The 27,635-nt window shown below is 48.4% G+C and overlaps 6 protein-coding genes and 1 non-coding gene across 7 annotated transcripts; 2 read left to right on the top strand and 5 right to left on the bottom strand.

Annotated features, from left to right (window-relative positions):
* Positions 1 to 724: 724 nt before the first annotated feature.
* Positions 725 to 4,348, bottom strand: Aud_000977 (putative nonsense-mediated mRNA decay protein (Nmd5); the record flags this gene model as incomplete). Its single annotated transcript, XM_043286479.1, has 8 exons — positions 725 to 885; positions 946 to 1,063; positions 1,119 to 1,297; positions 1,346 to 3,213; positions 3,276 to 3,460; positions 3,530 to 3,990; positions 4,112 to 4,190; positions 4,259 to 4,348. 8 exons carry the CDS (start codon positions 4,346 to 4,348, stop codon positions 725 to 727), a joined length of 3,141 nt encoding a protein of 1,046 aa, XP_043142414.1.
* Positions 4,349 to 5,021: 673 nt separating this feature from the next.
* On the bottom strand, positions 5,022 to 9,195 carry Aud_000976 (SKI complex RNA helicase subunit SKI2; the record flags this gene model as incomplete). Its single annotated transcript, XM_043286478.1, has 6 exons — positions 5,022 to 5,522; positions 5,583 to 5,762; positions 5,826 to 6,013; positions 6,070 to 6,349; positions 6,410 to 8,912; positions 8,966 to 9,195. The coding sequence occupies 6 exons, from the start codon at positions 9,193 to 9,195 to the stop codon at positions 5,022 to 5,024; spliced, it is 3,882 nt and encodes a 1,293-aa protein (XP_043142413.1).
* A 995-nt stretch (positions 9,196 to 10,190) lies between these two features.
* Aud_000975 (uncharacterized protein) lies at positions 10,191 to 12,305 on the bottom strand (the record flags this gene model as incomplete). The annotated part of the gene is made up of 4 exons (XM_043286477.1): positions 10,191 to 10,275; positions 10,333 to 11,958; positions 12,014 to 12,233; positions 12,299 to 12,305. The coding sequence occupies 4 exons, from the start codon at positions 12,303 to 12,305 to the stop codon at positions 10,191 to 10,193; spliced, it is 1,938 nt and encodes a 645-aa protein (XP_043142412.1).
* Positions 12,306 to 14,647: 2,342 nt separating this feature from the next.
* Positions 14,648 to 16,870, top strand: Aud_000974 (Hsp70 family protein; the record flags this gene model as incomplete). Its single annotated transcript, XM_043286476.1, has 4 exons — positions 14,648 to 14,674; positions 14,746 to 14,857; positions 14,914 to 14,979; positions 15,090 to 16,870. 4 exons carry the CDS (start codon positions 14,648 to 14,650, stop codon positions 16,868 to 16,870), a joined length of 1,986 nt encoding a protein of 661 aa, XP_043142411.1.
* A 2,144-nt stretch (positions 16,871 to 19,014) lies between these two features.
* Positions 19,015 to 19,116, bottom strand: Aud_000973. The gene has a single exon. It is a non-coding gene; the product is annotated as a tRNA-Ala (tRNA).
* Positions 19,117 to 21,639: 2,523 nt separating this feature from the next.
* Aud_000972 (uncharacterized protein) lies at positions 21,640 to 23,002 on the top strand (the record flags this gene model as incomplete). Its single annotated transcript, XM_043286475.1, has 2 exons — positions 21,640 to 22,044; positions 22,106 to 23,002. 2 exons carry the CDS (start codon positions 21,640 to 21,642, stop codon positions 23,000 to 23,002), a joined length of 1,302 nt encoding a protein of 433 aa, XP_043142410.1.
* A 2,209-nt stretch (positions 23,003 to 25,211) lies between these two features.
* On the bottom strand, positions 25,212 to 26,348 carry Aud_000971 (S-adenosylmethionine-dependent methyltransferase; the record flags this gene model as incomplete). The annotated part of the gene is made up of 3 exons (XM_043286474.1): positions 25,212 to 25,963; positions 26,022 to 26,183; positions 26,279 to 26,348. 3 exons carry the CDS (start codon positions 26,346 to 26,348, stop codon positions 25,212 to 25,214), a joined length of 984 nt encoding a protein of 327 aa, XP_043142409.1.
* Between the last annotated feature and the right edge of the window lie 1,287 nt (positions 26,349 to 27,635).

Below are 27,635 nucleotides of genomic sequence, written 5' to 3'. Positions count from 1 at the left end.
CGCAGTCTTCGGTCCGTGCTGCAATTGAAAGAATTGGCGAGGCACTATCAGTTCTGGGTGCATCGTTGATCACTCGACTGTGTCTATCTACATTGTAGCAGGCATGATTTCAGATATGGCGTCATAGGCCGGTTCTTTTGTGCTGTTTGCACCTAAATCACGTGACTTATGGTTTGTTTATGGCCGAAGCGTCACCCTTAGCCAATAACGAGTGGAAATATTTGGAGCTTCCTTTTCTGATCGTAGAATGCATTTCATTTCACTCATGCCAAAGCATAACATGAACCTAAGCCAAGTGCCAGGATTGATTGATGGGGGGGGAATCTGATTCTGTGCAGTACATGTATGCAGGGGAAAATGGAGTCAAATCACAATGGTGGGACTTTTGTGTAGAGATATCATGGTGACAATTATAGACGAACCAAGATGGCCATGACAGCATTCAGACAAAAAAAAAAGAGAAAGCGATCTAAATGAGAAAGAGAAATGGGGCGAGGAAAAACGAGCACATGCGGCGGAAGAGCTCTAATCAATCCAGGCGCCTGCTTGAAAACAGCCAAAGCCCAAGAGCTGTAGACAAAACAGCCATCCAGACTGCCATGGCATGTTCTTATATCATCAATGTGGAGGATGCAGCAAATGTCAACTGGTTCATTTCGTCGACGGGCCGAACATCTCTTCTTTTCTATTTTTTTAGGTTTTGATTCTGCTTGCAAGTCGTGTCTCATTGGGTGCCGTTAGCCTGAACTCCAGCAGCTTCCGCGTTAGCTGCTGCCATGGCCTTGGCATCAGCCTCGTGGAAGACAGCCTGAATGATCTGCTGTTCCTCAGGGCTCAAAATCTTCGTGAGATTCTCATAAAGCTGCGGCTGTTCCTGTTGAAGGCCTAGTAGGTAGTCCGAAGTTAGCCAAAGCGCACCATACCACATCAGGGGAAGTCTCATACCCATGAATACGTGCTTGAACATGCCGTACGGCTCAATCTTATCCAGTGGCGTCTCAAGCAAACTCTCCTCATCCAGCTCGTCATCATCGTCATCAGCAAAGGAGCCGAACTTTTGCGCCTGAAAAATACGGTTAGTGTGATATTCTGAAGACTGAAATCATGATGCGACTCACCTCCTGGTTCAGGAAATCAAGGTAAGCGGCACTCTCATCAGGAACGTCGCCCTCGGCTGCTCCCTCGAGCTCATCCCCTTCGGTCCACTCGACCTCACCGTCCCAGTCATTCTCCTCGTCATCTTCTTCACCTTCGTCATCGTATGTGAAGTCGGACTCTTTCGTGGCGTCCTCCCGGCCTTTCAAAAGCTTAGTAAGATTCAGCGGTAAAAAAGTCGGGAACTTACTCTTGATTGCTGCAGGCAGGGTCTGGAAGAGTCGGGTAACTCCCTGAAGGAGTCTAGGCCAACCTTGCTGCACACTGGCAGGAACATCTCCAGCCTTCAGAGTGAGCAAAGAGCTGATCGCTGCGATCGACAGCTTCTTGTCGTGAACACGTCTGAAGTTGTCAATGTGGGAGAACCACGTGCTGAAGAATTTGTTCGTCCAGCCCTTGGATTCCAGAACTTGCAGACTGAGGACAGGGTTGTAGTAAATGGCGTTGATTACCATCTCCATCAAATGAAGACGGTAGGACTTCGTCCTAGCTTCTCCAGCCTCAATGACGCGCATTGGGAGCTCAATGAAGAGAGGGATGTACTGGTCAATATAGCCGCGCAGATTCAACATCACGGTCTCCGCGAGTTTGCATCCACATATCCGGTCGACACCGCCGACTTTCTCGTCCCTGAAGATATCCTCGACCATGCCAACAACGGCCGCAAGGTATGCAGGGTTCTGAACCAGCGTTTCCGAGCCATAGGCGACGTAGTTGTCAAGGGCAGGTAGCATATCTTCCAGATACAACTCGGCACCTGCTTTGAAGGTCTTGTGAATGAGCTCAAAAGCCTGCCACATTGTAGGTGAGATGGATTTCGAGGCGAAGGTGCAGCTGTCAATGATCTCAAAGACCTCGTTGTAGAGGTCGTAAAGCTTGTTCTCAAGCGTGATGCTGATAACAGGCATGAGAATCGTCTCAAGATGCAGGAGCACATCAGGCGTGCTCTCGAGAGTCAGTATGAGCGTTCCGATGGTCTGCAGTACACCTAAAGCAGTGATGCTCTTATCATCCAAAAAGTCTCCATATGTGTCCTCTTCGCCCTTGGCAGCGTTGCGCTCCAGCAATTCGCCAACGATACGCATGTACGTATCACGTAGTTGCTCACTGAGAGCCACAGCAAAGGGCGTCAGCTCAGCCGAGAAAACCTCGACAAAGTCCTCCATGACGTTTGCCAGAGCGTCCACGTCAACCTCGTTGGCGAGTTTGAGAAGCTGCTGCATGATCTGGGGAATGTTTTGCTGCATCGACGTTCTGATAATGTCATGACGAATGAGGGGCTGCAGAGCAAGAGCGGCCTCCACTCGGACGGGCAGTTCAGGATCGGTCATCGATTCCAAGATATTCCGGTAGATAATCATGAGGTTATTAGGGTCCTGGAAATCGAGCTGCTCGAATTTCTCAAGAGTGTCGCAGGCACGAGCTCTGAGGAAGCCATGAGGACTGCGGAATTCGGGGAAAACGTGACGAACGAAGAAGTATTCGACCTGGTTGGCGATCGGACTCTTCTTGCCCAAAATGACAGAGGCCAATGAACCGATCATGCGAAGAGCACCTTCCTTCTCTCGGGGCAGCTTTTGATCGTCCGGAGCAGATTCATACTTGCTAACAACGCTGTTGACGAAGGTAAGGATCGAGAAAGTCTGCTTCTTCCGGTTCTTCGTGAGCGCAACCAAGAAATTCGTGGCCGCAACATCCGGCGCCGAAACTTCTTCGTAAAAGTTCAACTTCCGGTGGAGATACTCCGAGGGGTCGGTTTCGAACAGCTCAATGTCCTCGTCTGATTGGCACATGATCGGGAATATGAAGTGAGCAATCAAGTTGTCCATGTGCGGCTTCAGGTGCTCCCACATCGCCTTAGGCTTGACACACTCTTCCAGGAAGATCAAGGTGTAGGCAAGAGCAGGGTTGCTGAGCCACTGTCCCTTTGACACCCACTTGTCAATCTCCTGCAAATATCCCTTGAGAATCTCCGGAGCAAAAGTGTTGATAAACGTCTTCGCATACTGGGAGTAATCTGGGGTGCTAGACTTGGTCATTGTGGTGGGATTTCCGTATCTAGGGACGCTTGTAAATGAATTGCTCGCCGTCAAACAAGAAAGGAAGAAACATTCACTCACCTGATGAACAGACGGTTCAAGTTGGCATACGACCATTTCTTGCACTTCCACCAATGATTGAGTTCCCTCTCTTCCTTGGATTCCATCATGGAGTTGGCAGGAGGCTGCTTGGCAATGATCCTTAGGAAGAGTGTGCACCAGTCGACAGTCGCTTGGTGGCTTTGAAGATGAGGCGAAAGCTCGAACTATGATCACCGACAGTCAGTCGTTGCCCCTTTCCCGCGGCAGTTGCACTTGAATTCCGGGACACCCACGTAAATAGCATGTTTGTAGGACTTGACAACAATCCGGAGCATTTCAGCGGCCTCCAGGCTTTCCTCGTCGACCAATTTCAAGCCAATGTTCAGGAGCTGAGGAAATGAGTGCTCGACAATCTTGTCGAATTCCTCCCTCTTCTCTCCAGCCTTGAATCTATAAACACGGCAGATGGCCAGCAGACATTGTAGACCAGCGTAGACGGAGTTCGCATCGTTGGTGCCCAGCAACTGAAGGGTAATATCGAGAAAACCCGGCCACTGCTCAGGAAAATCATGCTGAAGGATCTTTTGGAGGACAGGTACCAGCTGTGCGCGGACATTGGGAGGCGTCGATGCGAGTGCTGGGATCAGCCTCTCTCGGAAGCCGGGCTTTTCAGCTTCTGGAATTGGTGCGCGCAGGGGGCTGTCTTCGACGGGCGACCATCCACGGTTGATTCTGTTCTTCAGGTAGACACCGGCTGCAAGTAATTACTCATCATCAGTTATGTTCAGAAAAGGCCAATTTCTGATCGATCTTCAGGGGCCCGAATAAACAAAAAAAAAAAAAAAATTCTCGGACATCCAGCGGGGCCAACATACCCGAAAGTTGAACAGCATTGTTCTGCTCCCCCTGCAAAATATCCAGAAGCGCATTTATGAAGCCGGGTTGTGTCTCAGCCTAGATAATGACCAGTATTAGATTTATGTCAATGTCAAGCCTCATTCCGGAGTCCTCTCCCCACATACATATTTTAAATCCAATTCAGCTTGGCGTCGATTATCCGCATTTGCGTCGAGAGTAGCCTGGATGCGGTCTCGGAGAGCTGCAACATCCATTTCGCACCAACAACAGACCCTTGGAAACAAAACTCAAAAACTCCGAATAGAAGAAACCCCGTCACGAGGTGGTGAACCCGAATGGAAGATGGGGGCGGAAGGAGGAGAGGAGAAGAGGAGAGGGGAGGAGAGGGAAAGGAGATAAGTAGCGGATATTAGACAGTGGTAGAGAAGGATAGAGTGCAAATTATTTTCCTGGTAGTTAGTCCAGTAGTGACAATCACAGGAAAAGGGCAGAGCAGACAAAAGCACAGACTACTAGGACTGGGCCACAAGAAGAAAACATTCAGCGGTTAAAGTTGGGTTTGCTTTTCATGAATTTTGTGCCCGCCCCGCGCCTATCGCAATCGCAGCTAATCAGAATGCTCGCCGCCTCGCGCGGTCAGAGAATTTTCTCCCGAATTACCTCCATGGTTCCTGGACTACTAAATGCTTCACATGCTCCATATCGCAAATTACAAAAGATCCTTATTGTATGGAGCAGGCTGAGTGCATTGTTGTTTTATGCTCTCGATTTATCAGTTTTATTAGAGTTTCGGGTGGTCGTTTTGTTTTCATCCTTCTGTGTTCATCATCTCGTAAGTTGAGATATTTGCTTACCAATATCATGCAATTCGTTCTACTACTCTAGCGTAATGAGGAGAAGCAAAGACGATGATCCCCTATAAGCCAGCTACATGTACAAAGACGCCGCAAAGATGACATCGCGCTTGATCAGCTCCTGCGCCTGTTGCATCTTCGTGTATAACGTCGGATCTCCAACCAGCTTGGCGGCGTTCTTCACTTCGCGACAGGTCTCATCTAGTCGAGTAATCGTTCGAACAATGGTACCTTCCATCACATCTGTCAAGTCTGTGATGCGGTTGAAGGACATGCCCTTGGCCCATTCGTAAACTACCTCTGCCAGACCAAAGCGGGGCTGGCTGGCGAAGTCGTTGCTGTCTTCGGTAGACTGAATGACTTGGTATTGGATTTGAAGGTCGTTCACCTTCTCCGAGATCCGAATAATCGACTCCTTGCCCTTTTCTAGACGAGGGGTCAATGTAGGAACATTCTCTGTCTTCTCCTGGAAGACAAATGCGGACAAGAGCGCAACAATCTCTTCCGGCTCGTATTCGGCTAGGACATTCTCGAGAATCAACTCTGTCAGTACCAGTTCATCAGCCGAGTGAATCTGTCCATAGATATATATTAGCTCCACACTTTCAGCCTCACGGAAGATTGGATGACTCACCTCACATGCGACTTTGCCCTTCAGTTGAACTCGGGATTGCTCATCAATGAACCCTAGGTCTCTTAGCACTTGGATGCGCTGCTCGTAGTCCGGTAGTAGTTGCAGGTTTTGGTCCGACATAAGCTGTTTTAGCTGGGAGATATTCTCCTTCACCTGCCATTCATCGTGTTGCATCTCAAACTGCCTCAAGTCAGTAACAATGTAGTTTACGAGGAACCGGTTATAAAGGCGATGGCAACTCACGTGCTTCAAGAAAGAAGGGCACTGTAAGCAACGGCAAGATTGAGTGATAGCTGCCAGTGCTTGCCGTTTTTCTAGTATATCTCGCACTTGTAGCTCTTTGATCCGAGCCCAGTCCATCTCATCCCAGACAGGGCTTGTCCAGGAAGAGCAAAGTTTTGAAAGCTCCTTGTCCGCGAATTTAATTGCCTCTGTGTGTTTCGAATTAGCTTCTGCTACAATGATGCGCACAAAGTTCAAACCAAACCTTTCTTGATATTCAGGTACCACGTTGGACCACCCACTTTCACCATCGTGTTGGTAACACACTCTAGGTCTGAAAGAGGAATCTTGCAAACTTTTAGCATCATGTCGGCAGCACGAGTCGGCAGAGGTTGTAGCAAATGTCGGAATCTTGGAAGGAAGGGCAAAATGTCGCTCGGATGGCGTCTGTGGCCCAATTTGCCAATTTCAAGGACCTGTATGGTAGGAGTGGCACCTCCTCCAATACCTTCTCTAACAATGATACCTGCAGTTCGGAAACCATCCTATGAAAAAGTTTAGTCAATGCGAGAACAGAAGGTAATAACTTCCACCGTCCGACAAACCTTTCGATACACAACAAGTCGCTTTGGCATGAATAGACGCTTCCCGACAGGAGAGGCAAGTAGACCAACGTGAAGTTCGCTCGTTAGCTTCTCATACTCGATAGCTGCATCATGGCAGGCCACCAGGTCAATGTCACAGATATCGCAAGGCTCTCGTTTGATCTTCGCCAGACTTGCTTCCGAAAGCTGGACCTGTTTCTCATGCTCCGGCAACAGAGCCTGGGTGGCATTCTCACTGAAGCTTCGCTTGATCATTTCTTCGATCTTTAGAGCTTCCACACGCAAGAGGTTCAAAATCATATTGTAAGTGAGTCTGAACTGAGACCGGAGTTTTGTCGGGTCACCAAGGATCATCTTCCTCAAAGCACCCGCAGGGGGTGCCTCGTCTCTACCAGCACTCACAATGATGACGTATCCAACAGTGTCAAGACCTCTCCGTCCAGCACGTCCTGCCATCTGAGTATACTCGCCTGGCAAGAGATCTCTGAAGCCCCTCCCGTCGTGCTTTCGGAATCCGGAGAAAACGACTGTTCGTGTGGGCAGATTGAGACCCATTGCAAATGTCTCGGTAGCGAAAAGAATCTTGACCAACGATTTTGCGAACAAAATCTCCACAATTTCTTTCATGATTGGCAGAAGTCCACCATGGTGAACAGCGATACCTCTGCTTAGCAGCTCCCGCAAACGAAGAATTTGTGGCAGCGTTCTATCTTCTGGCTTGAGTCGGGTCAGAGACTTTTCGATGAACATGTGAATCAAACTCTTCTCGGAAGCATTGCAGAAATCTTGATTAGAGAGCGAGTCGGCATTCTCTTCACACCTCTTTTTCGAGAAAACAAAGATACAGCCTGGAAGCAAGTTCTCTTTTCGGAGGTGCCCCACGAGTTGTACCCAGATTGTCTTATCCTGAGCAGCCGTTGTTCGTCCTCCACCTCGGCCCGTACGAGCGATATTGCCAGTACCCCTGTTAGCTGGCTGGCCTCTGCCGCGAGGAGCACCGCCCCGCTGAGCATTTCCACGAGGAGCGCCTCTACCAGCAGGCTGCCCACGTCCTCTGCCTTGCTGTCCTCCGCGCTGTGCTTGAGACTGAGCTTGAGCTTCAGCGGCCTTCTGTGCTTTGATCTTGTCTCTGCCGGAAATGATGTTGTCTGCTTCTTTCCAGCCAGTCTCGAGAAAACGCTTGTTCGAGTCGACAATCTTGTACTTGTCTTTGCCTGCCCAGAGATAATGCTCCAGTGGGACTGGACGTTTGGCGGTGGAGATGACGTAGATATCCTTCTTCTTCGTTCGACCAACCCAGGAGGCAAATTCATAAGTGTTGGGGACTGTAGCAGAGAGCAGGATGAGAGTGACATGTTCCGGAAGCATGATGATGACTTCCTCCCAGACAACACCCCGCTCGAGATCATTCACATAGTGCACCTCGTCAAAGATCACAAATTCGACATCTCTGATCAGATCCGCACCTCGGTAGAGCATGCTTCGCAAGATCTCGGTAGTCATGATCAGGCAGCTGGCCTCCGGGTTGATTTGAACATCCCCGGTGAGAATACCAACGTCATCAAACTCAGTTCTGAAGTCTCTGAACTTTTGATTGCTCAGGGCTTTGATAGGAGACGTGTAGATCGCCTTAGTCATATGCTTCGAGGCCAGCGCGATAGCGTATTCTGCAACGACAGTTTTACCGGCTGAGGTATGAGCCGCGACAAAGACGGAATCGCCATTCTCGAGATGGTACACTGCTTCCTTCTGAAAGGTATCCAGTTCGAATGGCCACTCGCGAGCCATGTCAGGCACGAGTTCATGGAAGTTAGGGATGTGTTTATTGACGTCCACAACGTGAGCCCACTCCTTGCCACCCTGCCTCTGCTTGACGCCGCCGAGTAACGGTGCTCGAGGCTCCAAGGCTGGGAACTCGACGGGGAGGAGAGAATCGATATCCTCCTCGCCACTCAATTCATCATCCTCGCCAATCTTCACCCCACCTTCAACGTCTGAGACGGCGTCTTCGTCTCGCTCCACATGGAGATCACTTTCCTCTTGCTGGAGGGCATGCTTAACTTCCTCGTCGCCTTCCGCTCCTTCCTCGGTCTTGGCCGCTTGGAATTGCAACCCGCGGGAAAAGCCCGGGGCTATTTCCAAGAGGCCACCCTCGGCTCCAAAATTGATAATACGGTCGAGACCGGACTGTTTGCCACCAGTCCTTGAGCGTTCCGCAGCCTGTGCTTCAGATTCCATTTCAGCAATTGCCTCAACACCATCGAGTCCTCCCGGCGCAAATGGAAAAAATCCCGCCGCGCCTCTCACGAAGTCCGCACGACCCGCGGGCCTGCGCAGTAGAGACGTCGAATTTTTGGCGTTGGCTGCTGCAGCGGGGACCGTGACTTCATGGTAACCAGTGACTCGACCCTCCAGACCTTCCCGGGTAAACCGAACAATAGTCCGTGTTTGGGTGGCCGCAATCTCGTAGAGGTCCGTGTAGTCAGTTGGGACATCCCATCGCCTGCGAGCATCGTTAGTAATAATACAAGCCAGGCGTAGGTTGCCAAAACAAACTTTTGAAGGCGGTTGAGCCATTCTGGGCTGAATCGTGGTGATGGGGTCAAAAACTCTCTCTCCAATTCAGCTTTAAGATTTGAGGCACTCTGTCGTGGCCGCTGTCGAGGGCCACGGTGTCTGTAGGTTCCATTTTCCTCTTCAGCAAGCTGAGCATCGAAGGCGGACCCGCTCAAATTCTCGGAGTTGAGGTTCAGGTCGGCCAAGATGGAGGCCACCGTTTCCGCCATTGGCAGGAGCGGTGCAGAGAGATATCAGAACTATAAAAACCCTGCCTGGTCTCCCTGGGATTCAGTGCGACGTTTGCTTGATTTGAGGGATGTCCAATCTGGAGACACAGAATAGTGCAAGGACCCTCCACTCCAGATTCGCAGTCACGTGGCCGGCCAGTGAATACTTTGACAACAGTCTATGTGGGAGGGGAAATGATTAACACAGAGAAGACGGCTCTAAGCAGCTAATATTTCATAAACGATTGAGGAGATTAGAAGCCAACAGCTGTACGAGTTAGGTGTGTCTCATGAAATGGCGGCGATGAATGGCAGTAAGACTAAAGCGAGTCCACACACAACTTTCGCTGACGTCGGGGTGGGGACTGTGATGCATAGTAATCCTCGTTCCTTGTCGAATGCTACCTAGGTACTTTGCTTATTGCTATCAAGCAGTTGGGATTTTGTGCCTCTCCGCTTTCGACGTCTTTACCGCACTGTATATAATTCCACATATCGTAGTAATTTATTGCCAATGGACTTGTGAAGAACCTTCTGCCACACCATATATCCAGCAGCTATTCCTGCATACAAAAATGACCATGTACAGTCGCCCTGAACGCCATGCATAGATGCAGCATGCAGCATGCCAAACTGAACCATTCATGCAAAATTCAAGTCTCTCACACATGCATACTTAAGTCAGATTGCAAAGACGAATGTCTCAAAATGTGACAAGAAACCTGTGGTATATTCGAAGCCGTCTGATGGGCTCTCCTCGGTCGCTGCACTGCACCGTAAGAATGGACACCCCTGAACCTATCCTCTTCAGTATGTAACGAGGCCAGGAAGACGGGAAGGAGATCGACAAAAATTTGAAGTAAGACGAAGGAGATGAAGAATCATGATGAAGAGGACGAGGAATTGCGTCATCGACGAGGTGTTTCCACCCCATCATATCAGTAGTAAAGCATCAAATGTAAATGACAGAGCCACGGTTTGTGAAGATGCTATGCTCATCGATACGACATAATAGGGAATGTCTTTCGGTCAGCAGTATTGATCTGGAATTCGAAAATGCCATCTACTGTGGCGACATACCTGCTCAGGTCAGTTTTCCTACTTAAACTTGTAACAAAGGCCAGGGCCGGGTCTTACAGTGTCCTTCCGTCAGCGCCGAAACCCAGTCCAGCCGTGCTACCCGACTCCTGGTCTCTAGCTCCGGGCCCTAGACTCCTGTCTGGGAGTTCGTTCAAGACACTCCTGATCCATCTAGGGGAGCGTGTCTGTTCAAAACCCAAGAGCTGTTGCCGGTATCGTTGTTCGCGTTGACTGTTTCTGTGCTGCGCCTCGTTGATAATTTGTCGTTGCCTTCGAAGCCGCTCTGCCGCGACATTAGTCCTCAATTCTGAAGTTGACAGACGTCCCAACTCATGCCGACTATCAGATGCCGTGAGTCGCGAAGTGCCAGAACGATCAGTGGTAGCAGACGGGCGAGTTAGAGGTTCATGGGCTCGAGTCTCTAAGCCTTCTTCACTATTAGAGCTGCTCGGACCATCGGTATTGGGGTCTGCAGCATGCAAGCGGTCAAGAAATGTGGCGGACTGAAGTTCTGACGGTGAAGCTGTCCAGCTCAGAGTGAGACTTGGCTGCGGTCCAACGTTGGCCCCAGTTCCGATAACTGTCCCATTGCCCTCGGGATATCCCTGTGGAGGAGTCACAGGGTTGTCGCGCCCTGTATTCAAGTTTCGGCCGGAAATTCCTGTATGGTCAAGGTAGTTCTCCCGAAATGTATCAACCAGAGCGTCACTTCGGTGTGGTGGCGAGGTAGGGCGGGACGGTCGATGAGTGCCTTCTGTGGAGGCTTGAAACTGAGAGCGAGGCATAGGGTGCGGTTGGGCGTTGACTCTAGCTCGCCGTTCAGTCAGACCTTCTTCTACCCTCGATGTCCAACGTGCTGTATTTAAGAATTCCACAATCAGCCTCTCTCTCTGTGTGAGGTCCTGTATCAAGCTCTCACGCAAAGGAGAATTATCCGCCCCATTTTCCCGCTCATTCGAAGTACGCTCGATCGAATCGAGGATAGCACGGTGGGGTGCATCCGTTCCATGCCGATATTCAGCGAGAATACGACCGTCAAGGTCAGATTCGAGTTCTTCAGAGTCATCTAGTATCGGCTCTGTATATACTTCTTGCAGGTCGGGGTCGTTCATATCCAGATTTAGAATCTGTCTGCGTATGAAATCCTGGCGAACATCCGCAACCCCGGCTCGTCCTTTGTCTTCAAGCCATACCAGGAGGTCCCAAGGCTCGGGTGCAAAAGCCATGCATCGCACAGCACCACCGTTACAGCATGGCCTTGATGAGTTGAAGTTACATGTTATCGCATTCTTACCGTCTGGTTCGCCTGCTGTATCTCGAACTGTGGCCACGTCGAACACTGTAATAACTCCCGACTGTGAACCGATAGCGCACAGTCGACTGAATGGAGAGAATGCAACAGTAAAGCAGCAACCATCATCAAAGCGCGTGCCAATATCCATCTCTATGCAACGAATAAGATCCCAATCCCATGCAGGAAGCTTCTCACCGTTGTCAGTCAGAACCGTTGACTCAAAATCACATGTAACGTCGTAGAAATATGCACGAGTCTCGTCTCCAACCGCAGCGAGCAGAGTGGAGTCCGGTGACATAATAGCATAATTCATGCATGCTGGGTGATGAAGGACCTTGAGGACTTTCGACCGAGTTAGAGAATAGATTGTAACAGTCTTGTCATTATTACTGCCGCACATTCAGCACCAACTATCAGACCGGAAGTCATCTATGGTGGAAATACCTTAGGATCATAATGTCCTCATCGGCGAATCCCTTGTCGGCCCCGGGCAACCGGTGAACAGTCACTGAGTTCACAATGCTGCCTCCAAATTTGTGCAACTGTACCTCAGGCATATGCGGTCTTGAAGCCTGGTGAGTCGACTCAGACTCTCCCCGAGACGGCCAAGGAGGGGAAAGGCTTGTTGGAGGTTCCAGGTTGATAGGTAAGGCACTATCGACATCTGAGGACAGCAAAATTGATGCATCGCCACGCGTGGCCTGATCAGCGATCCGTACAAAGGCACACTCTCCATTGTCGGAGCCTCCGACTCCTATCCAACCATAACCCGCGGTAAGACATTTCGGTTCAAACGGTATGACCGCTATAGTCTCGCGCTTTTGCGACGAAATGTGAATCGAATATATCACCCTGTCAGCTACTAAGTAGATTTTGTCCGGGTCGGCAGTACTGATATAGTTGCGAAGTTGTTGGTGGCTACGATAGTGTTAGCATGACCCATTCATGCGACGAACTCGCCAGTGTAGCAGAGTGACAGACAAGTTGGGTATTTTGAAAGGAAAAAATCGGCGTTTTGTTGCAAGGATCAGTGACTCAGTTGAGTGATGTCTAATAAAATAACAGGGTTAGCCAGGTGAAGCTGAAACAAGCCAACACTAAAGGCAGGTTTGGACCAACAATAGAGCAGAATCCGTAGTCATGTTGGTTTTGTCAAGATCACGCTGACATTGTTGGAGCGGACTGTGGTAGACGCCGCGGCTGCCGTGCGGGCTGCAGAGAGAAGACGAAGAAGATGACGGCGATGAATATGATAGAGGTAGTGTTGTAAGTGGCGATGGATAAAAAGTGCAAAGGTGCCTTCTGCTTGTGAGGTACCCTACAACCTGGTAGTAGCACCACTCGAACCAAAGGTAGTTGTGATCAGAATCGGAGGATAATTGCTGCTGTTACTACTGCGACTGCCTAGGTATTGGATCATCGTCAACCATAAAATCAGCTAGGGTAAGGTAGATAAGAGGTATAGGTAAGGTAAGGATGTAGTAGTATGATGGTGTGACTGAGAGTGACGACTTAGGAATGGTCGAGGCCTGGGGTTGTGATCACTGACCCGAAGCTGATGACGTAAGTCTTGTCACAGACAAATCCGGGGGAACCTTCAGCGAATAATGCGGCTAGCCGAGATTCCAGTCCACCATCTCATTACCATCTTGTCAGATCTCCGGAATCAGATTAGTCGGTCTATTGCCGTTAGTGGATGCATCCAGCACCTAGAGGAATGGTTGATGGAGTCTATATAATCTGCTCGCAGGCCGGTGAACATCGGATTCTCTCTTCACAGGCGAAGTAGCAAGATCGCGTGATGAATACGTGCATTTGCTGTGGTGTAACTAGTTGTCATTCATTGAATTATAAATCTTGCGCCTAGTTACAGAGTTACTCCTTAAACATCCAGGCAGTCCTCTGCAGTTATCGGCAGATGAATATGCCCTCTGCAGTCATTGAAGGGAGCTAGTCGTCATGCTGGGACCTGGAATGCTAGCATATCTCCAAGTCACGTGACATCATTCGAGAAAACAATTTGGCAAACGCCTGTATCGGGACGAACAAAAGCTGACTGACGAATTGCACTCTCGGAATGGCATATAAGCAGTTCTAGATCATGGGAAAATCTGATGGAATTCCGTCCTCTCAACGCCCGGCTTCGGAGTACGGCGTATATGAAATTCAGATTTGCCACAGTAATATAGAATTACATTCTACCAGACAATACCGGATTTCTCAGATGATTCCCGGTCCTTTTCTGTATACCACTAGAGACGTACAACAGGGGTTGTAGGATACAGACATTCCGTTGGGCTGATATTGGCAGTATACTTATAGTCCTCTGAAGCAGAGAAACAGTGAAAGATCTACCCCATTGTGTTGTCTTCTCCTTTGTAGTGAATACCAAGGAAGTTCATTACAACACATATCACTATAGATATCGTCTATACTAGGCTGTTCCGACGTTCATTCATGTAAAATGATATGGAACTGTCCTTCCTCTAGGCAAAACAGCGCCATAGACTAGAGCTACATCAGCATTGAAATGGTAGGTCGAGTTCTGCATTCAGACCATATAATGCCTTCCTATGGCAAGTCGTTCTCCTATACTACTTGAGCACTGAGAAGAAATAGCATATAAAATATCCAAGTATTAAAAAATTTACCTTCCTCATTCTCCTTTGACTTAAAGAGGTAAGAGTCCCTGCTCAGTACTCCGTACCTTACCAAGAATTTTACTTGGACAGCCAGCTCTCACAGCTGGTGATTGGCCCGGATAGGAGGCGGTCTAAGGCTAACTCGGCTATCATTGGGTGGCCAGCTACGTTGCCGTGATTCTACCGATTTCGACGACGGGCCGAAGCTCTCCGTGCAATTTCTACTACTACCCGCCCATTCTCCCTTCTTCCTTTTGAAGTCTCTTTTTCCCCAGACATTAAAAAAGTCATCTATCTCCTTTCCCCCTCTCATCCTCCGTACCTTTCCCTAATTCTCTTCCTCCATCTCGTTCTCCCTTCGATTGAATCGGACCGGAGTTCTCGCTAGTTTCTTCTTTTTGAGTTTCTGTATTATCTACTTTTTAATCAAGTCACGATGATGCCATCTCGTCTCGTCCGCGCTGTATGTTCATCCTCTTCCGAAACATCATCGCAAGCTTGTTCTTCTGGACTAACCGTTTATTTCTCTTTCAGTTGCCGCGTACTGCCCGCACCCCTGCTTTCAGAGTTCCCGGCGCCTCTTTCCGGAGATGGAACTCCACCGAGGGTGAGAAGGTTAAGGGCCAGGTCATTGGTATCGATCTGGGTATGTTATTTTGGCAGTCTTCACACTCGAGATTTTCCTTCTAACAGCTTTCCTAGGTACTACAAACTCGGCCGTCGCTATTATGGAGGGCAAGACCCCCAAGATCATTGAGAACGCAGAAGGTACGTTGTTAGAAAAAAAATTTTCATGCCGTCATCTGATTGGATGCATGAATCCCATACGTCGGCCGCGATTCTGGTTTGTGGCAATTTAGCTGACTTTTTATGAAAAGGTGCTAGAACAACACCCTCCGTTGTTGCTTTCGCCCAGGATGGTGAACGTCTGGTCGGTATTGCTGCCAAGCGTCAGGCCGTTGTCAACCCTGAGAACACTTTGTTCGCCACCAAGCGTCTCATCGGTCGCAAGTTCACCGATCCCGAGGTCCAGCGTGACATCAAGGAGGTCCCCTACAAGATCGTTCAGCACACCAACGGCGATGCCTGGGTTGAGGCTCGTGGTCAGAAGTACTCGCCATCTCAGATTGGTGGATTCGTCCTCCAGAAGATGAAGGAGACTGCTGAGAACTACCTCAGCAAGCCCGTCAAGAACGCTGTCGTCACTGTCCCTGCTTATTTCAACGACTCTCAGCGTCAGGCTACCAAGGACGCTGGTCAGATCGCTGGTCTGAACGTTCTCCGTGTTGTTAACGAACCCACCGCTGCTGCTCTTGCCTATGGTCTGGAGAAGGAGGCCGACCGTGTTGTCGCCGTCTATGATCTGGGTGGTGGTACTTTCGATATCTCCGTTCTGGAGATCCAGAAGGGTGTGTTCGAGGTCAAGTCCACCAACGGTGACACCCACCTTGGTGGTGAGGACTTTGATATCCACCTGGTTCGCCACATTGTCCAGCAGTTCAAGAAGGATTCTGGCCTTGATCTCTCCAACGACCGCATGGCTATCCAGCGTATCCGTGAGGCCGCTGAGAAGGCTAAGATCGAACTGTCTTCCTCCCTGCAAACCGAGATCAACCTGCCCTTCATCACTGCCGATGCTAGCGGCGCTAAGCACATCAACCTCAAGATGACTCGCTCTCAGCTTGAGTCCCTTGTCGACCCCCTGGTCAGCCGCACCATTGAACCCGTCCGCAAGGCTCTCAAGGATGCCAACCTTCAAGCCAGCGATATCCAAGATGTCATTCTGGTTGGTGGTATGACTCGTATGCCCAAGGTTGCCGAGTCTGTCAAGTCCATGTTCGGTCGTGACCCTGCCAAGTCTGTCAACCCTGATGAGGCTGTCGCCATCGGTGCTGCTATCCAGGGTGCTGTCCTGGCTGGTGAGGTTACTGACGTTCTGCTGCTCGATGTCACTCCCCTTTCCCTTGGTATTGAGACTCTGGGTGGTGTCTTCACTCGTCTGATTAACCGCAATACCACCATCCCTACCAAGAAGTCCCAGACCTTCTCTACCGCCGCTGATTTCCAGACTGCTGTCGAGATCAAGGTGTTCCAGGGTGAGCGTGAGCTTGTCAAGGACAACAAGCTGCTTGGAAACTTCCAGCTTGTTGGTATCCCTCCCGCCCACCGTGGTGTTCCCCAGATCGAGGTCACCTTCGACATTGATGCCGATTCCATTGTCCACGTTGCCGCCAAGGACAAGTCCACCGGCAAGGACCAGTCCATCACCATTGCCTCTGGCTCTGGTCTCTCTGATTCTGAGATCCAGTCGATGGTTGAGGATGCTGAGAAGTATGGTGAGCAGGACAAGGAGCGCAAGGCTGCCATTGAGGCTGCCAACCGTGCCGACAGCGTCCTGAACGACACCGAGAAGGCTCTCAAGGAGTTCGAGGACCGTCTTGATAAGGCTGAGGCCGAGCAGATCCGCGAGAAGATCGCCACTCTGCGTGAGTTCGTTGCCAAGAACCAGTCTGGCGAGGGCACCGCCACTGCTGAGGAGCTCAAGCAGAAGACCGATGAGCTCCAGACTGCCAGCTTGACCCTCTTTGACAAGATGCACAAGGCTCAGTCTGAGCAGCAGCAGCAGTCTCAGGGCCAGCAGGGTGAGAACAAGGCCTAAATGTACCACTAACTATACCTGAGCGGCATATTCAAAAGTTCATGGGTGATCTTTTGTGATTGTTTCTCCATCAACTTCTTCCTCTCTTCATCACTGTCTTAACACGTGTATGACATGTATACATATTGATAGCTTTCATGTTTTTGTTTACCCTTTTCATGTACTCTTCTTCCTCTCGGTGTATCGGTGTTTACATTTCCTTTTCTGCCTTCATACCTCTTGGGTCGGGTGAGCATACTTGAGATTTCATTTTTCCATGGGGGCAGTTCTTTGGAAAGGTTTAAAGGATTACCTGAAGTGTAACTTAATGACATGACGGCTGGGCACCACAAAACGGATGTGGTGGGCTTGTCTTTCAGGAGCATACAATATGAAAATTCTCCTCTCTTTGAATATCACAATATTTAGAAAATGGTGAACCTTTCAAATACGTCGCCTTAATCTGGCTACATCTCCGTTCGTCGAGCGGCCAGCATTATTGTCCTTTGCCTGCCGTTTATTTAATCTTTTGATCGAAGGATCGTACCCTAGCCTCTTAGACTTGCAGGTCGATGGCCATGATGTGTGGTAAGCTTTGAAATACTCAACACAAAAGTAGGCATCCTTGAGCCTCGAATAGAGGCTTGGAAGAAGTAGACTACTATGATCTTTTGAAGGGAATTGAGCTATGGGTCAAGCATGCAATACGTGGTACCGTTGAGTTTGCATAATTATAATGTGACAAAACGCAGAATTAGAGCTTGCATGGCCTTGATCAATCGACGATCTGCCAAAATTAGTTTGCTTTTGTCGACACAGCTATGGAAGGTCTATGTCACCTTTAGATTAAGTGGTATGGCTATTGATTGGAACCGAGATGTCAGCTATGACATCTTTATAAATGGGAAGTAGATAGGTCTATCAATTATTATTATTTGTCTTAGAGCGTTAAAATCCTTTTAACAGCTTCTTGGGCTGTCCATTTTTTTGTTGATTTAATTCTCACGCTAAACTAGTACAAAACCCACAAATTAGCCTGTGGAGATATTGGTAATTATGATAGTCATGTGATAGTAAAAATAATAAAAAGAAAACAGGAGTGAAATGCAGCATCTATAGTACATCCTGGATACGCTGGATGGCCATGCGGTCGTTGAAGAGATCAAAGCCAGAACCCTTATTAAGATGGACAGCTTGGACAGGATTTCCAGTTATGATTGACTTAATGAATTGACTGCTAGGTGCCAAATGCCATTATTGTCAAATTTGATGGTCGGTGGTCCCTCAACACTAGTTTCATTCCTTGCATCCCACCGACTTTTGATCTGTCGATAGAGTTCTGGCAAGAAAGGGTTGGGGAGGAATGTCGAATCATTCCAACGTGCATTCAGGCAATGTTTAATCCTCATTACCTAGTAATTCTGTAGGCTTGCACTCCTGGGGAGAACCCAACTGAGACAATCCTGGCCTCCAAACAGAAGGAAGCAAAGGGGGGAAAGGGCTCCTACTTTCGTGACTCGAGCCATTATTGATTTAACCTTGATTATTTACAACTTGAGTGGATCACCACTGGAGCATAGGATACATTTACACTTTACAGAGTCCGAGTGACCTACAGGCTCTCTTTGTCCATTCGTAGACGATACGGAGTCTATCTACGGAGTAGCTAATATCCAAAGCCAATATAGGGAGCGTCCAAGTCAATCAAGGAGGGAGCACGACCATGATCGTCGAATCATGTCATCAATAGTAGTCATGCTGATAGGATTATCACAATGTTAGTTCGATTTCTATAAAAATGGTGTCAACTGTCAGGGCCTGGATTTTCTCTTATCGGATTCCCACAGCTTTTGCCAATCTCCACTGGGAGACTTGCAGAGTTGCAGTAGCAATGCAGAATGAATAAACAAATCAACTACTCGACCGCCATACATTTTGTAGGGTGAGGAATTCCGTGAGTGGATACAGATTGCTTTTGACTCGGCTCAAGTGTCCTGGATGCTTCGTACAGTATGATTACATTGAACCATAATAGCGGATAGACCTCGCGTCCAATAACGCAGTAGCTTTTCATTGGGGGTTCATTCCATGCCATTGTTTGTATTATTATTATTTTGCAAACTCTGTCATCTTTATTCACGATGGATGGGAGTGAAAAAAAAAAATGGACTCACGGGGGATTGAACCCCGGACCTCTCGCAATTATGGTTTGAAGACCTGCATTTATGAATGCAAAGCGAGCGCTACTACCACTGAGCTACAAGCCCATTCGTTGATGAAATTTCGCATTAGATTCTTACGTACTCAATGGCCATCCTCTGATCGACTGAACCATGCATCAGGAGTTGATGATCCAGAGCAGCCAATAAGGCATTATATCTGGAAGATGGAAAGAGGATAGATTCTGGGGAATACAAATTAAAAATAAAAGGAGTTGAAGGGTTGGCATAGTTACTAATCCGATAGCTATGATGAAGTTTTACTGTACGAGAACTGTTGTTGATCAGTTGTCAATAATAATAATAATAATAACAATATTGTATCGAATTATTCTTGTATCGATTTATTCGACTTTCTGGCTCCCCCCACTTGGTCATAATTACATTATGGTGACTTTTCAATGCTCACCCCCTGAGAAACATGGAACGAAGATGCTTTTAATTTCTCTTCATAATGACCAAGATCAATTTCAAGTGAATTGATTTCTCATGGATGGCTCTGGTGACCTCGTCCGTGTTTTCGAGCTTCCATGGTAGTTTGGCTCCTCTTATGGGGGTTCGGCACAAAAAAAATCAAAAGACATTTTGATGCATTATTGTACCTCTTGTGACAGACAATAGAGATCAGCTGGGACTTGTTCCAGCTTCTATAGCATTCTATCTGCCCAGCTCCTTTGTGTGACATACGAAAGTAGATCGCCCGATGCCCATTGGCTGTTATCCACTATAAATAAATTAAGTGGAGGGGTTATTTTCTTCATACCCTTCTTCCATTTTCTTCGCCCTTCAGGAAAATGAAAAACACAATGAAAGGAGATCCCATCGACTGAGAGATGTACACCTAGTCTACTGGGTCACAAGCATTCCCAAAGATAAGAGTATTACCATTTTATTATCCTCATCGAGTTTACTAGTAATAATAATTTCATGATGCCAAGAATGTGTAGAGGAATAGTCCATGTTGTTAATGTGTTAGAAACCTGATCTTGGAACTTCTTGATACATGTCAAACTTTAGCAATGGCTCAGTCCTTGATTCCCCTCTATTTTGATTTGGGGATGTTTTATCTATCCATGAATAATGGTTCTTACTTCCTGGGATTGCTTGTAGTACTTACAGTAGTTGGCCAAGGCACAGATTAATTCTTTTCTCTTCTTCTCTGTTGTAATTCTGGGAGTCATTGTCACCGCCAAATGTGAGTAGCCAGTCTTAATCCAGAAAACAAGGCCCCGTACATTTAGTCCTAACATTTTATGGATTGTGTTTGTCACTAGTGTGACAGTAGTGGTCCTTGTTTTTGAAAGGGAACCCTGATTCAATCTATGCAATAATAAACGATTGCACTACGCCTGATTTGTAGGCCGTCCAAGTAAATCCAGTCAATCCACACTCCCTTTGGCTTCTGGTACTACTTACTTGCATCTAACCAAGTTCAATTGACCTCAGATACACTTTATCAAAGTCAGCATGAAAAATAAGAGCTTTCTCATGATCAAGAATTTTTTCAATGTGCATCTTAAGGTGAATATCCACAATACTTACTCTCCTCGTATTATTATTATTATACTTCTGCACCTGCATCTGTTACTGGAGCTCACTAACTTTAGTGCTGTTGCAAGTCCCTGCCTTGACCCATGGATTTGTTTGTTTTCTGATGACCACAAAAGTCCACTGGGTTTACTCTATAAAACAGAACTACTACTAGTATCTTAGACTACTAGTCTAGCCTCTTAGCTGATGAGAGCTGTCCAAATCAATTTGCATCTAGTCTATTTGTTCGTCTATTTGTTCATTTATTTATTTATTTATTTTTTCGCTTCATTTTACCTTACCTTGCCTATCGCAAAGAGATTAAGATTGTTTAGCATTTAATCTCAACTTACCTGTCTAGGAGTAGACCACTAGTTACATACTTCAATCAGTATCTAAACTCAATCCTTGTTTTCATATCAATCCAACCATTAGAAATCCCTTGCGTCAACCGTTACCACTTGTATTCTTCTGCTCCAGAATAGTCACCCTAGCGGGCGTCAATCAACAACTGGGGGGTCCACGGGAAATTTCTAATGATCTAGAAAGCAGAAAAACGGGCAAGGTGCAGCTAGGACAGCCACACTAGCAGTTTGTTTTTCTTCTTTTCTGCTTTTTTGCCTTTTTGTGACTCTATTGGTGAGCTTGTATTGTACTACTTCGATTTCGCTGCAAACCCACCCTGCAAGTGCAGGTAAGTCTTGATTTTTCAGTCCTGTATTTTCCTTATTTCCCTCCAATCTCCAGTGTCCATTGCCTTTCTATCATTCTTCTCCGTCCTTTCATACCTTTCTTTCCTTCCTTCGAAGTACTCACTCATATAATCGTCCAACATATTGTTTACATTTTATCTAATTGATAATACTTGTATCTCTCTGTTCTCGTCTTTATCTGTCTCCATCTACACATCCCCTTCCTTGCGAGGCGGTTTCATTCTTCTGACGACTACAAAGCCAACCCACAACTGACTGCATGCTCTTCGATACACAGGAGAGATTCGAGTAGACTTGAACATTAGTAAAGTCTGAAACCTGATTCATCATGACGGTGGCCGCACCACCTCCTGTGCCTCCCCCAGTTCACGAGCATGGCATCAATGGCCTTCCTGGCCATGCTGTGAACATGAGTCTGCCTCGATTCCACCCAATCGCAATGAATCCAAACCAACCTATCCCTCCAGAACACGCCATGCAGAACCACCACCATCATTACTACCGTCCTTTTCATCCTCCGCCGGCTATGCAGGAGCCTGGTCCGTCTGGACCTCCAGGCCCACCCGGCCCTCCTGGTCAACCTCCAGCTATAGACCATATCGAAGCTCGGTTGAGGCAATTAGAACAGGAGGAGGCGGCACGAATGGCGGCCCGTAGTCAACTACTTGCGATTCGGAAACGGGAAGATGAGGAGTTTCGTAGGATGACTGAGCATGCTGAAGCTGAAGAAGAGGTATGATATGCATTGTGATGTTGTGACCTTCAGTGACATAACCGCTGATTCTCTTCTCCAGGAGCTTCGTAGACAAAGAAAACGTCTAAAGAGAGAGTCTATGGGACTAGGGTATAATGCAACTATTGACTCGCCGCCTCTGCGGCCCACGCCGCCTCGTCGCTTGTCAGAAACGAATGCAGCCACGACCCTTGCGTTCTTTAAGCAACAGAGCCCCCCGGAGCCACGTCCTATTCCGCAACAACCACCGGCGGTGCAAGCGCCCCCACCTCACCATCCTCCACCACAACATACACAACATATCCAGCATGACCCGTCAGCGGCCAATGCCATCAGGCGGAAACAGAAATACACGATTAAGAATGTAGAGGCTTGGGGGGAACGCCACGGACGTCCCGCAGCACATGATCCTTCCGGACGAGCCTTGTGGAAGCGGCCATCCGACGGCAGCTTGGTCTATCTGACATGCCCAGTTCAGGGCTGCGGCAAAGCTGATTTTGTGACCCTTCATGGCTTCATGTGCCATCTGACGAAGAAGCACAAGGATCGCAGCCTGGGAAGCCAGTCTAGGGCGTTGGAAGTCTGCGGAGTGGTCTTTGACCCCAACGCTCCTCTCCCGCCTGTATCTTCAGTGAATCGTGCCTCGACTGAGGAAAGCCGTGTGGAGTCTGCCCCGGCGGATCCCGACAACTACTCCAACGACATGGAGTATTCGTCCGCTTCTGATGAAGAAGGCCGGGAGCGGTGTCCAGTGAAGTCGGAGCCGACAGAGCGACCTCTGCCCACCCCGGCAGCGTCTCTACCCACACCCGAAGAAACCACAACGCTTCCGAAACCGAATGGTTTCACGAAACAATCTATCTCCTCGATCATCGATCGAGATCCTACCGCTGAGCAACGAGAAAGCTTGAGTTCTGCGGTTCCTCACACCTCTCCACGATTGTCGCCAGTTGTATAGGCTTAATAATCCAGCAAAGACAGAATTGATTCTTAATGGTACCCTTGAATGAATACACAAAACTGAAGAAATAGAGGCAGCGCGCAGACCTAGCTTTATATCCCTTGTGGCTAATGGTCTCATGAGCTAGCGGCGGAACCAGGCATTGTAAACTAATTATGGGACTAGGCACTGGAAATAAATAGTCATCGGCCTAGCTGGTATATGCCTGCATGTCTATTTGTTAGTATGTTAGAAATGAGATCCTGGTAATAATAGGCCTTGAGCTCTAAGTTCATTTTGGGCGGCGCAATCTACTGGTATGTCTATAGATACATATAGTTGTGGTAGTCTGCAATTGTCTTTAGCGAGGACCCCTACTACAGAGATAATTACCTCCCCTTGTTGTGACACCTCGCAGCTAACATCTTTTTAGGGTAACCTTATCACTAGGCTACCTTCACCTCTCGCGAAGCCTCCTTTATCCATGTCTCTGCTGCAGTGTTGCGCCTAGCTCGCGTAATGTTGGCCTTTATTCGTGAAGGCCCATCTGCAACGCTTCATTCACTATGCAAGATGAATGGTTTAGAACTAGATATTCACAGATTCAACCACCCAGAGGTAAGGTGTAGGCGCTGAGACGTATATAAGGGTAGATTCTCCCTTTCCCCCCCCTTCTCTCTTCTTCTTCCTGATTGTACACTGGTTTCCTCTTTGCGGACAGCAACCCCAATCCATCAGAGCAGTGAAGACGGGATAGTACAGTTGCCTCCATTAGTCAGGTAACTGCTGAAGTGGTCCCTGATCCCCAGAAACCTAATTGCGAATGATGTTATAACGCATCTTCCACTTAAGGTACTCTTTCCTCATCCTCTCTTCATCTTGACTCATTACCTCCCATGGCAAGATCAAATTTTGACTTTCCCATTAGAATATTTCTGTCGACAGGCTGTCGCTGCGATGGACTTTTCTCGCCTAATTTGAGACGCTAGGAAGATTGGGATGCCCCTGCTACGCCATAATGTCTTATGCACGCGCACGGAATGTATGGTTTTACAATGGTTTAACCCATAAACTCCTTGGTGGTGTGCAACAAAATGGATCAATCACGAATGAAAGCTTTTTCGAAATGCTCACAAGCATCTTACTCATTGTTGACACACTAATCAATATTTATTCAAGTACCACTGGCCAGCCAATACTGCTGAATGACGAACCCTTAGAACAAGGACACTATGATCTCTTTTGTGCTGGAGGTAAGTATATAGCAGAGTTTATTGCAAACATCCAGGTAATCAGCGTGATAAAACAGAGCCTGGCAGCCACGGCCAACAAATTGGCGATGCCTTGGACTGGCTCCGAAACAAAATGGCGGGAGTCGTCCACTTCATTCTTCACCTGAGAATTATAAGAATCGTACAAAAGCCAGAACGGATCTGGCTAACATATTAGACGACATCAGACTCACTGATGAGACACCCGTGCTCCGGACATGCTCCCATAGCCAAAATGATCAAGAGACCTCTTCCAGGGATGGAGTGCGGGCTCGGGACAGAAGATGTGTCTTGTCTGGATCTAAAAACGTGGTACCCGATCTCGATGACTGGACTGGATTTGAAGCAGCCCATATCTTTCCTCTGGAGAAGGAAGATTATTGGAATGAAGGCAATTTTAGCCACTGGATTACAAAGGCCACAACGGGATATAGCCCGCCTATTAACTCAATTCAGAATGGCATATTGCTTACTAGATCGATGCATGATGCTTTTGTTAAAGTATCTAGTTTCTGTCAACCCCGATGCCAGTGATTTTTACCGTTTGGCGAGCTATTAACCTCTTACTCATCTGCCTTTAGGTTGCCTACAAAATCATTTACTTTAGTTATGATCACTTTGATGTCGACGGCACAGCGTTAGATCCTATATGCCGAAAGGAAAATGAACCCCAACCGTGTTGCAGACGAATTGCTCCGCTGGCACTTTCGCCTTCCGTCCTAGCGAATATGAAGGGGGTTGGGGAATCCATCTGGAGACACGACTTCCCCCCATGCACAGATATGATCAAAGAGATCGTCCAGGGGCCAAATCCAGCTGAGCGCATGGGACTGGAGTGATTTTCCCGACTTCAAGAATTCCAAGTGGACGACTCGATATTTGTTCATTAGTGGGTTAAATCAGACTTGATTATCTGAGATATCAGCATAGACACCCATTCGCCTGTAACCTCTTCCCTACGCATCATCTCTCAACAGTAAAAGATGCACAACGTAGCCTGTCCCCGATCTGAGCCCCTTACCCAGCGCCTCATCGCTCAGCCGCCACACGCGAAACACCGTCAGAGTCTCCTGCAGCCACGCCTCAAAGACATCCGGAGACCGCTGCTGCTGCGCAATAATGCAGATTGTCGGGGGCCGGCCTGCTCGCCGCCCTGCCGTCGTATGAGCCGGCCTCAATCGACAGAAATCCGCGCACGTGCGCACAAACGGGGCAACAAGCGCCTCGTTGTAGATACAATCGCACGATAGGAGGAGATCAAACCCTTTATCGTCTCCTTCCTCGTCGTCATGGTCATCGTTCCCAGAAAGCCCGATACTATCTTTCAACGACGCCGGAACATCCAGTTCCCAATCCAGCGCGGCAAAGGTGATATTGGATGACCCTGGCCCGTCCTGCTTGCGCGGCGGTTTCTGCTGTCCCGTCGCCCGCTTCTTGCTCTTGCCCTTGGGCTGGGGTTTTGCGGTGGTTGATGCTGCAACGGACTTGTTGTTCTCGAGGTTCTCGCGGAGAAGTCGGTGGACGTATTCCTGGTCTGTTGCGACGTAATGCCGTATCGACGGGCCGAGAGCGAGCGCTATCAGGCCTGAGATGCCGCAGCCGAGCTCAACGACTGTCGAGGAGGAGGTCAGGAAAGAGTGTTTCCAGAGAGGGTTTGATTGAGCGTCTGAGATCCATTCTGCGAAGGCGGGGGTGATTTTCCACAGCACTGGGAGGGGTTAGCTGAATGGTCTCGAGAGCTCAATTTGATGGAGGGGAAGGTTTACCTGCGCCTGTTGTTCCTCCTGCTCGAGATGAGGAGAGGAGGGTGGGAGACTGGCTAATCGAGTAGTCTTGGCCGTGGATGGTCACGTCGACGGTTGTCGCGCGGGAGTCGACAAAGCCTAGGTTCGCGGAGGGGATGTCTCTTGAGAATAGGAGGAAGGATTCTGGAGAGAATTAATTTTCTGGCTTTTCCTTTTTTTTTTTTTTTTTTTTTTTTTAGATTTTTCCCCTCTACTATGGCTCAGCTACAAGTACATACCCTCTTCGGCATCTTCCACCTCCTCGCCAATCAACGAGAGAAAATTATTCAGAACCTCTGTCTGATCCATACTACCTTTGCTGAATTTTACCTCTGTGCGAGCAGTTCAGTCACAGTCTAGGCATAAAGTATAGGCATAAAGCCCCTGCGCATAAGCTCCGAGGATCGAGCTCCGAGCTGTTCTCTAGCGAGGTACCTACGCATAATTAGCCGCTGTTGTGTCAAGGATAAACGGCGTAGCGCCATGTACCCTGTAAATCGGAATTTTATCTTGTCTCAGAGCTTGTGACAGATGCACACTCCGAGGATAATGATCAGGAACAAAGACTGATTACCAGTTTTCAAAGCTATGAAGCTATCCAGAAGGAAGAACAACTGATTGGTCGAACCTCTAAAAATTCTGGTCTGGGGTAAAAGAGCTCCAGGTCACGGGACCTGGGCTGTGGCATGCGGCATGACCAGTCGCCATCTGCTCAGTCACTGCGAACCTTAAGTCCAGGAACGAATGAAAAGTGTACAAGAGTCTCTTCCAAGTCTCCAAGTTGCCTAGCTGCCTACTGCCTAGACTTATGGCTTAGAGGTCGACCATGATTGAGTCCAGTCATTGCGTTGGGCAAAAGTCCCAACAAAAGGAGACTAAGGTCAAGGATCGTCGGAACTGAGCTTTCCCCGTAGAGAGGTCGCTTCCACAAAGTGACTGCGACGGACAAGGCATCTGAGCAGACGTGAGACAACGAGGAAACTAGAGCACCTGATGCTTGTCGTGAAGTAAATTAATTATCCACAGGTTAATCTCAATCCATGATCAGAAGCGATCTGTTCGGCTGTATTGATGCTCGAACCGCGGCATAGCTCCCAGCGAACGGTTACAGTGCATGTAACTTTTGATCTTCCCGACCTGGGCTTGCTCAACTGGTGTCATGGTCCAAAATATTCAGAGATTAAAAAGGAGCTGAGGCTTCAATAGAATTAATAGAGAAAAAGCAAAGGGGGATTCAAGCCGCTTTGTTGTTGTTTTTGCTTGCTGTTGTCCCTGTAGCGTCATAGCAGCGACGAACCGCAGCTTGGGCCCCCCCGTCAAGAAAGCCCAGCCACAAACACTACCCTTAGGTTCTGACTTCATCCGCAGCCAACTCGCTCACCTGCGCGCGGCTTCATCCTGCTCTCCCCTCTCTTTCTTCCTAGGCCCAGACTTTCCCCCTCTTGGTCTTCTTGAGTGTCTGCGCTTTGTCCCTATATATTTTTGATCCCCTCTCCACTCCTCCTCGATCCATTCTCCGGCGTTCCCGCCTCTCTCTTGCATTCAACTTGAATCTCCAGTCCTGTACGTCTTGGAAAGCTTTATGACCACCCCCAA

Source organism: Aspergillus udagawae (assembly GCF_001078395.1).
Source record: "Aspergillus udagawae IFM 46973 DNA, scaffold_1, whole genome shotgun sequence".
In the NCBI taxonomy this organism is placed as follows: Eukaryota; Fungi; Ascomycota; class Eurotiomycetes; order Eurotiales; family Aspergillaceae; genus Aspergillus; species Aspergillus udagawae.
This window is presented reverse-complemented; position numbering and strand designations above follow the sequence as displayed.